At 50.8% G+C, this 10000-nt stretch overlaps 1 protein-coding gene across 1 annotated transcript in view; it reads right to left on the bottom strand.

Annotated features, from left to right (window-relative positions):
• Positions 1-1507: 1507 nt before the first annotated feature.
• The window catches only part of LOC143016419 (protocadherin Fat 3-like), a gene marked incomplete at its 3' end in the record, with an annotated part of 32699 nt that continues 24206 nt past the window's right edge, over positions 1508-10000 (bottom strand). Inside the window, exons 11-23 of the mRNA XM_076170746.1 lie at positions 9250-9386; positions 7696-7971; positions 7272-7482; positions 6441-6655; positions 6206-6364; positions 6009-6130; positions 5479-5661; positions 5274-5388; positions 4874-5155; positions 4199-4549; positions 3395-3568; positions 2447-2977; positions 1508-1872 (exon numbers count right to left, since the gene is read on the bottom strand). Of these exons, the coding sequence (XP_076026861.1) occupies positions 1508-1872; positions 2447-2977; positions 3395-3568; positions 4199-4549; positions 4874-5155; positions 5274-5388; positions 5479-5661; positions 6009-6130; positions 6206-6364; positions 6441-6655; positions 7272-7482; positions 7696-7971; positions 9250-9386 (3121 nt within the window). The remainder of the gene's footprint in view (positions 1873-2446; positions 2978-3394; positions 3569-4198; positions 4550-4873; positions 5156-5273; positions 5389-5478; positions 5662-6008; positions 6131-6205; positions 6365-6440; positions 6656-7271; positions 7483-7695; positions 7972-9249; positions 9387-10000) is intronic.

The raw sequence follows: 10000 nt of genomic DNA on the forward strand, positions 1-10000 counted from the left end.
GAGAGAGAGACGCAGAGAGACAGAGAGAGAGACAGAGAGAGAGAGACAGAGAGAGAGACACAGAGAGAGAGAGAGAGAGAGACAGAGAGAGACAGAGAGAGAGAGAGACAGAGAGAGAGACAGAGAGAGAGACAGAGAGAGAGAGAGAGAGAGAGAGAGAGAGAGAGAGAGAGAAAGAGAGACAGAGAGAGAGACAGAGAGAGAGAGAGAGAGAGAGAGAGACAGACAGACAGGAGAGAGAGAGAGAGAGAGAGAGAGAGAGAGAGAGAGAGAGAGAGAGAGAGTGTGAGACACAGAGAGAGAGACAGAGAGAGAGAGAGAGAGAGAGACACAGAGAGAGACAGAGAGAGAGAGAGAGACAGACAGACAGACAGAGGGACAGAGAGAGAGAGAGAGAGTAAATCTCCTCCTGTTCTGCTGAAGTTTGGTCAGACAGCAGAAACCTGAACAACACTTCATCTTCACAAAACCACATCTTCATCAGATGGAAGATGTTCTCTAGATCAACCCATCGGCTTGCTGGGTCCTCAGCTGCTCAGACTAACCATACACAGACTGAACTGAGCCCTGATTGAACCAGGCTGAGCCTCACTGGTGTGCAAACAGAGAAAAGATCAACCAAATACCAAATGAAAATCCTTCAGCCCGAACGCCCATGAGCATCAATGTTCTTCACCACGTGAATAAAATATAGAGACATGTAGAGAGAAACATGAAACCTTTCAAAAACATCTTCAGCCTGGTCTAACCTCAGCCTGGTCTCACCTCAGCCTGGTCTCACCTCAGCCTGGTCTCACCTCAGCCTGGTCTCACCTCAGCCTGGTCTCACCTCAGCCTGGTCTCACCTCAGCCTGTCTAACCTCAGCCTGGTCTCACCTCAGCCTGTCTAACCTCAGCCTGGTCTCACCTCAGCCTGGTCTAACCTCAGCCTGGTCTCACCTCAGCCTGGTCTCACCTCAGCCTGGTCTCACCTCAGCCAGGTCTCACCTCAGCCTGGTCTCACCTCAGCCTGGTCTCACCTCAGCCTGGTCTAACCTCAGCCTGGTCTAACCTCAGCCTGGTCTCACCTCAGCCTGGTCTCACCTCAGCCTGGTCTCACCTCAGCCTGTCTAACCCCAGCCTGGTCTTACCTCAGCCTGTCTAACCTCAGCCTGGTCTCACCTCAGCCTGGACTCACCTCAGCCTGGTCTCACCTCAGCCTGGTCTCACCTCCGCCTGGTCTCACCTCAGCCTGGTCTCACCTCAGCCAGGTCTCACCTCAGCCTGGTCTCACCTCAGCCTGGTCTCACCTCAGCCAGGTCTCACCTCAGCCTGGTCTCACCTCAGCCTGGTCTCACCTCAGCTCACCTCAGCCTGTCTAACCTCAGCCTGGACGAGTATCTCACCTCAGCCTGTCTCACCTCAGCCTGGTCTCACCTCAGCCAGGTCTCACCTCAGCCTGGTCTCACCTCAGCCTGTCTAACCTCAGCCTGGTCTCACCTCAGCCTGTCTAACCTCAGCCTCTTACCTCAGCCTGCTAGCATCACAGATGTCAGCGTCTGACGCCTGGACAGACGTCACAAAGTGTCCTCTGGGCGCCTGCTCACTGACAAAGGCCCGGTACAGCGCCTGGCTGAAGTTCGGAGGGTTGTCGTTGGTGTCTGTGACGCTGACGGTGACGCTGACGTCGCTGCTGAGGGCCGGGTCGCCGCTGTCCGTGGCTCTGATGATGAAGTTGTAGCGCTGGATGAGCTCATAGTCCAGCGGGCGAGCGGTGGACAGAAGGCCGCTGCTGCTGTCCACCTGGAAGTAGTTTGTGTTGTTGGAGACGTCAGACAGGATCTGGTAACTCACTGCTGCGTTCTTCTCCGAGTCCTGGTCCTGAGCAAACACCTACAAGAGAGAGGAGGAGGAGGAGGGGGAGGAGGAGGAGGTTTCATTAGGAAGCTGGAAGGAGAAGATCTAACAATCTAACAACGCTGACAATGACTTGATGATTATGTGAACATCATTCAAATCAAAGGAGGAAGCTCTGATTGTTCTGTGAGGGTAAGAAGATTTAAAAGAAAACTGCTTAGTAAACTCTCTGCTCCTTAGAATACAGAGGAGGAGGAGGAGGAGGAGGAGAGAAGCTGCTCTCATATCATCACACTGACTTCATCCAGCCCAGCACAGCAGTGAGCTGCTTTATTACTACACACACACACACACACACACACACACACACACATACAGACTCACTGTAGCTCTGCTATCACACTCACTGCTGCTTTATATGATAAAGGTTGAACACTTTCGCCAAGTAAGATCGTAATAATGCAGTAAGATCAATCTACCATACAGCTGAAGAGGGTCTTCAGTGTAAACAATCGCTCTGTAGGTGTGTATGCTGCACACACACACACACACACACACACACACACACACACACACACACACACACACACACACACACACACACACACACCTGCAGCACGATCGTTCCAATCATGGCGTTCTCAGCCACCACAGTAGAGTAGGAAGTGTTCTTAAAGGAGGGCGTGTTGTCGTTAGCATCCAGCACGATCACGTCCACGTCCACCTCAGACTTGGCGCCCGTCAGCGTGTCTGTGGCCTGAACGGTCAGCCTGTAGTACTGGACGCTCTCGTAGTCTAAGGGGTAGATCAGGCCGATGATGCCGGTGTGGAAGCCGATGTCAAACTGGAGCGCCGGGTCTCCGTCTGTGATGGTGAAGATGACGCTCTGACCCTCAGGACTGCTGGCGTTGATGCGGAGGACGGCGGTGTAGACGTCCAAGTCCTCTCTGACGGTGACGCCGTAGAAAGGTTTGTCAAACACCGGCATGGCTTTGTTTACCACGGTGACGGGCAGCTCCACCTCACTGGACAGAGGGGGGACGCCGCCGTCCGTCGCCACGATGACCACCTGGTACTCTGCGTTAGAGAGATCCACCTCAAAGGATCTCTGCAGGGTCAGCTCTCCTGTCACCGGGTTCACCTGGGGGGACACATGGGGACATGTAACGACATGTGGGGATACGTGAGGACATGTGGGGACACGTGAGGACATGTGGGGACACGGGGGGACATGTGTGGGGACATGTGGGGACATGTGGGGACACATGTGGAGCTACTGAACATCATCCCCTTTATTCTGTTCTTAAGAAAGCAAAACCTCATACTAACTCTAATGATATCTGTATCTTCTTTAATCTAAGAGATACTAATGTAAATTAGCCTGAAGCTATTACAGAAAGAAGAAACAGATTGTGCTTTACTGAATCATCAGAACCTGAGGTAGAGGATGATGAAGGCTGCCTGATCCATCCTGATGCAGCATAACCTGGTGATCCAGTCTGAATGGTTGTCTATGGCCTAAGAATGCTCTAAGTTTAAAACGAGGATGAGTCTAAACCTGGAAGTTCCTGTGCTGCTCTCTGAGGCTGTACGTCACTTCTCCATTCACACCGGCGTCTCGGTCGATGGCCGAGGCCCTGAAGATGGACGATCCTCTTTCTGCCTCCACCTGCACGGCAGCGTAGTACGGGAGGTTCACAAACTCTGGAGCATTATCATTCACATCCTCCACCTGGAGAGAGAGAGAGAGAGAGAGAGAGAGAGAGAGAGAGAGAGAGAGAGAGAGAGAGAGAGAGAGAGAGAGAGCGAGGGAGAGAAAGAGAGAGAGAGAGAGAGAGAGAGAGAGAGAGAGAGAGAGGAAGAGTGAGAGGGAGAGAGAGAGAGAGGGAGAGAGAGAGGGAGAGAGAGAGAGAGAGAGAGGGAAGAGTGAGAGGGAGAGAGAGAGAGAGACTCCAGTTTGGATCATAAATATAAAGTAAACACCTGCAGTAAGAACCAAACTCAAACTCACACCCAGGAGGAGTGAGCAGAGTTCAGACCTTGTAAAGATGTAAGTTGTTGATTTCACAGGATTAAAGCGCTGCTCTGTCAGCTTTGAACGCTGAGATGTCTCACACTGTAACACTTTGTTTGTTTGTTTGTTTAAACAGAAGAAAGCTTTGAGGCTGCAGAAGAATCTGCTACAAAGTCTCTTCATGTACAAACACCCATGACAGCTGAATCATATACTGTACATAACAGAGCCCTAAACACATGTTCTCTGTTGGTTAGAAGTCTTAGATGAGTTCATATTTCACTCTTACACATTTGGTGTGTTTGCATACACAACATGGTCCCACAACCCTGGACCCTGAGCACCCACCTGCACCCTCACTGTGACCCTGGTGACCCTCAGGATCTCCTCTTCTCTTCTGACCTCCACCACCAGCTCATAACTCTCCTGCTCCTCCCGGTCAAAGGGTCGCCCGGCGGTCTGCAGCACGCCGCAGGTGGGGCGGATGGTGAAGCGTCCTCCGGGGTTCAGGAGAGAAAACCTCAGAGGCTCGTTGAGACGATGGCCCACCGCCGTGACGACGGTCACTAAGGTGACATTGGCTACGTTCTCTCTGATGGAGGCGGAGTAGAGGGGCGAGGTGAAGAGCAGACCGCTGTCCATCGCCTCCCGGACCAGAACAGTGACCAGAGCCGAGCTGGAGTAACGACCGTCCCACACCTGAGGACACACAGGAGAGAGAGAGAGGGCTGAGATCAGAGACAGATCAAACCTTTACTGCGGTCAGAGGGCAGAGACCTCTGTGTCTCTGTGTCAGGGAGCGTTTACTCTGAAGCTCTGAAGCTCTGAAGCATAAAGACAGTTAAGTCAGGACGAGCTCTAACTGCACTGGGCCGGTTCTTGACCCTGTGACCTCCTGGTAGAAATCATTACTTCCTGAGCCCTGCTAAGCCCTCAGTCTGCTGTTTATCTAAGCAGGGACGGGACAGGAGCACTGAACGAGTCGGGACAGGAGCACTGAACCAGTCCAGCAGATCCACTCACCTTGATGCTGAAGCGGTAGCGCTCTTTGTTGAGGTTCTGATTGCTGACCGTCACAACACCAGTGTGGAGCTCCACAGAGAAGAACTCCAGGCTGCTGTCTGTCAGTGAGTACAGCAGCGGGGGGGCTGAGGACCCTTCAGGCTTCAGGCTGAGGTCAGAGGTTACGTCAGGGTCAGAGGCCTCCACCCTGAGGACTTCAACTCCCATGTAGGTGGGCAGGAGGAGGATGGCCTCGTAAGAGTCCTGGGAGAAGGTTGGAGGTGAATCGTTGATGTTGATCACCTGGGGTGGATAAAGAAAGGTTCATATTACAACGTGAATGAAAGCTAACTGCAGCAAGATCTCCCTCACAGCTCCTTCACAGCTCCTTCACAGCTCCTTCTCCTCCTCATAGACTCACGTTTATCAGCACCTCTGCTGGGCTGAGAGCACTCATAGGAGGATGACCGCTGTCTCCAACATGAACTCTGAAGACAAACTCAGAGAAGGTCTCATAGTCCAGACTGGCAATGGTTCTGACATTTAGAGGACAAATGAATAATTACAACCCAATCTTCTTCACAGAAATCAACACAGGCCACTTTGTCCACAGCAGGAGGACGTACCGGATTGATCCGGTCCCTGAGTCTACACTGAAAAACAAGCGAGCGGTCTCATCTACGATCTGGAAGACTAACAGGGCGTTGTGATTGCGATCTCTGTCAGAGGCCTGGATGACAAGAGGGAGGCCGTCCTCTCCAAGGACGACACTGTTGATGGGAGCAGCCTCGCTGATTGCACCCACATATCTGAAAAGGTTGAAGAAGACAGGAGAATTTGTCCTCCAGAACTGAAGTGTGCTGAAGGAAGACATACTGAGGAACTTCATGCACACTACACAGTCAGTGTGTCATCATGTCAGCATCATGTCAGCACTTTACACCTCTAAGGAGGACGACACACCATGAGCACAGGCCTGGTGTTTTTGAGACGATCGTTATTTACACGCATGCTAATTGTCATCACTGAATTACTGCTGTGTAGCGTCACTGTTTATTAGCTTTGTTGCTGTTTTTCAAGAACTTAATGACAATGTTTATACAGAACATTGTCAGAAACCTCTCAACTCTAAAAGCGTACTATGTAACACGCCTACCTTGTTTGCTGGAAGACAGGTGGGTTATCATTGACATCCCCCACCTGGAGCGTCACCATGGTGCTGGCCTCCACTCCAGCCATGCTCAGGGCTCTCACCACCAGAGAGTAGGATGATGTTTGCTGCCAGAACAGAAGAACGGTATTCAAGAACATTGTGGTTTGGAGTCCTTTGTTTTATCACAAGAACTAACCAACCTCAAAGTCCAGCAGCTTCTGTGTGCTGATGACCCCAGTGTGATGGTTGATGGAGAAGCAGCGGTCCTGGTTGCCGCTGGTGATATCGTAAAAGAGTGCCGAGCGGCTGAGGGCGTTAACGGAGGTCACATGTGTTCCAACGGTGCTGTTCTCCATGATCTGTGAAGAATAAGCCATGGTGTTATCTTCCATCAAACCTCCACATCCATACGTCTGCAGCTCTCCGGTCCTTTACCTCGGCCTGATAGTCGCTCTGAGAGAATTTGGGTTGGGACAGATCAGAGAGCATCAAGGAGACACGAACGGAGGCTGTGGCTGTTAAGGGAGGAACTCCAGCGTCGGTGACCCGGGCGGTGAGAGAGTAGAAGCCCACAGAGGTCAGATCCAGATCCTTGGCAATGAAAACCCGTCCTGTGTTATTATCTATGCCGAACACGCCGCCGCTGTTACCTGAGGGAGAGGGAAAGGTCACACACATCATTTCAGCTGTGTATGCAAATCACTGGAAGCTTAAAGTCAGATTTGCTGTCCTCCATGCACACAAACACTTAGAGTTTAAATGAGGAGTTTAAACAGTGAGTCGGCGTCTTTCAGCTCGTTTAATCACATAAACTTCACTTTACTGCTAACGTCTCTGTTTCCTCTCTTCCGGGTCGCCGTTTGCTCCCCTTCATTTCTGTTTGATGTGTAAACCAATTAGCAGACTCTTGAAATGTACGCAGTGTGTAATCCATCACAGACACACACACACACACACGATGTTACATCATCATTATGAGCTAACAAATGCAGTCTCTTCGAATCAATCTGCGCTTACAATTGTGTAATGTGGCTCTGACAACAGGCGCAGGCCCTGGATGCTGGGTGTGATAGATTAAACATCTCAAGCAGGGCGTGAGTGAGAGCCTGGTAATTAGTTTTCATATTATATGCAAATGAATGTGAAAGCAGAGGGGGAAACAATAACAGTCTGCAGCGGAGCAAAGTCTATCTGAACTGCAGTTAAGGAGCTCAAACTGAAAGGTAAAACAAAAAGAAAAGCCTCCACTTTATCAAGGCAGCACACCTGCTTCCAGTGTGAAGGAGAGCTTTCCATTAACCCCATTGTCTCTGTCCAGGGCGGTAACCTGCACTACAGAGGTGCCTGAGGGAGAAGATTCATAGGCCGGGGCGTCGAACACTGAGCTGGTGAAGTACGGGGCGTTATCATTGGAGTCCTCAACCGACACCAGGACACGAGCCAAGTCACGATTAAATGGAAACTCCTGATCCTTGACCTGCAGCGGCACAAGAGGAGAGGAGAGATGAATATGGATCGTGTTGTCAGAGGCCATAAAGGAGAGGAACCAGCTGGAATTAAGCAAGAAGGGCAGAGTTGTAAAGAAACGGCGTAATTTGGAAGAAAAGCACAGGGACACACACACCTGCAGTACACACACACACACACACACACACACACACACACAGAGAGCGGCAGAAAGCCCTTTCACCATGACAGTAAGGATGTGCTGCGTCCTGGCCTCGTAGTCCAGCCGGTCGGCCGTGTAGAGCGCCCCCGTCCCTGGATGGACCCTGAACAGTCTCATACTGGCCGGATCCACGCTGCCGTAGATGGAGAAGGTCAGACGCGCTCGCTCGTCTATGTCCGTGGCCCGAACACGTAGCAGCTCCGTGTCTACCGCCGCGTCCTCAGAGACGCTGACATCATAGGCGGGCTGGGAGAAGACCGGGGGGTTGTCATTGCTGTCTAGTACACGGATGAAGACCTGGGAGACGAAGCGTGACAGAGAGACAGAACGGGAGTTTGAAATGTAGCTCACAGTGCATGAGAGGTGAGAGGAGTCCTCAGACGTCAGACCAGGAAGGAGGAAGACTCCAGATCTGTACTGAGGAAGATATTTACAAGCACTTGTGGGGAGGAAGTGTGCCTGTCAGTGTTTTTGTTAGTTTCCATGTTTTAAGGTCAGTTGAAGGATCACACACACACACACACACACAGGAGCAGGAAGTCTCCAATCTCCTTCCCTTCAAACTCTTCTGATAACATCTGAGCTGCATTACATCACCGAGCTCAGCCGGAACAAGAAATATACAAAATGGAAATATACAACTCAGGTAGGAGTGTTATCTGAGTCTGAGTCTGCTGGATCTACGGGACAGAACACAAAGAGCCTCTACAGGAAACACTCAAGGGTTAGATCCGTCTGCAGAGGAACACAAGAGAGCCAAGATGAGCAAGACCCTGTGAGGGGTTGGGTTTACTTCATCTGATTAACCCCTGCCTTCCCAGGTTAATCCCATTATTTCCCCTGGTAAATAGGAGTTCCCTCTCTGAGCCGGCCTAATAGAAGCGGCGGCACATTAAATGTTTAAAGGCAACGAGAGAAAAAGCTCAAGTTCTGCTCCCAAACAAAACAGATAATTGGAGAAAAAGACAAAACAAGAGGGCAGAGAGTAAACAGCTCCCCGGGGAGCGAGACACAGCAACACGATCGATGGCGGTCTCATACCTCTGCCAAGGCTGACAAGGCACAATTTGTCTTGTTCCAATAAATGATGTTCTTTATCGATGTAAGGTGATGACATCGTTCCTCCGCATCTGAACCAACAGAAGTACTTAGGAAACGTTTGGGGTCTGAACCCTCTGGTGATGGGGGGGGGGTAACAGCTGTGCAGGCCAACATTCTGTGTGGATCGATTGAATCCCAACATTTAGAGATGTGGACACGCCACACACTCCGCACACTCCACACACTCCGCACACTCCACACACTCCACACACTCCTCACACACTTACAGAACGCTGCTTTAATGGCCACATTAGTCTTTTTGTTTCACCATCTGAATGTAATTGGCTTATTGACCACTGTGGGAGAGATATATGCCAATATTTTTGCACGAAAATTTGTGTTTTGACACTTTTGAATAAAATTTACATAAATATGAAAAAATCCCCTAAAAACGCACAACGTTTAGTCAAAATGTCTTTCTTGTGTGTGTGTGTGTGTGTGTGTGTGTGTGTGTGTGTGTGTGTGTGTGTGTACCTGCGTCGTGGCCACGTTGGTCCCGTCCGTCACCTGTACCGTCATGTTGTACACAGACTGAGTCTCTGCATCCAGCGGCTTGGCAACCACTAAAGTCCCGACCCCCACCTGAAGGTCAAACTGCATGTCAAAGCTCCCTGGAACAACACACACACACACACACATACACACACACACACACACACACACAGAGAGTTTTAGTCACTTAGTATTCACTTTGGGTGCTAAACTCAGGTGCTCTAACTTATTACTGTGTAATTGTCTTGGCCAGCTGCCTTCGTCTGAAGCTGCAGGCTCTGTGAAAAATAAAATGAGCTGAAATGCGATGTGCTGCAGCTCTAAACCCACTCTCTGGCCCCAAAGCTGTTAACAGCTACACAAACATCTGTCTTATCAGTCCAAAACACAACCGGGCTCAGAGATCCAAACGCTGCGGCGCGGCCTCTTCCACGGGCGGCGAGCGAGCGAACACTTCACAGACTTAATGTTTGATCAGAGCCCGAGCGGCGATGGATACGCTCTCACGTATTCAGAGCCATCCCCCGGCTCATTCCGGCTCCTCTCTCCATATATCTGGGAGCCCGAGCCGTCCTCAGCGTATGAATACTGATTGGACATTTTTCACAGAGCTACCGGAGCGTGTCGGGCCGAGGCGAGGCGAGCCGCTGGGAATCGAGTTTGTCCTCCGACGTTAGACGTTGGTCAATATTACACTAAGAGGAAGACGTTTAAGAACATTAAGGCAGGAAGT

This window comes from Genypterus blacodes, unplaced genomic scaffold, assembly GCF_046128005.1.
Source record: "Genypterus blacodes isolate CSIRO-AG114 ecotype Tasmania unplaced genomic scaffold, CSIRO-AGI_Gbla_v1 ptg000230l_1, whole genome shotgun sequence".
Classification (NCBI taxonomy): Eukaryota; Metazoa; Chordata; class Actinopteri; order Ophidiiformes; family Ophidiidae; genus Genypterus; species Genypterus blacodes.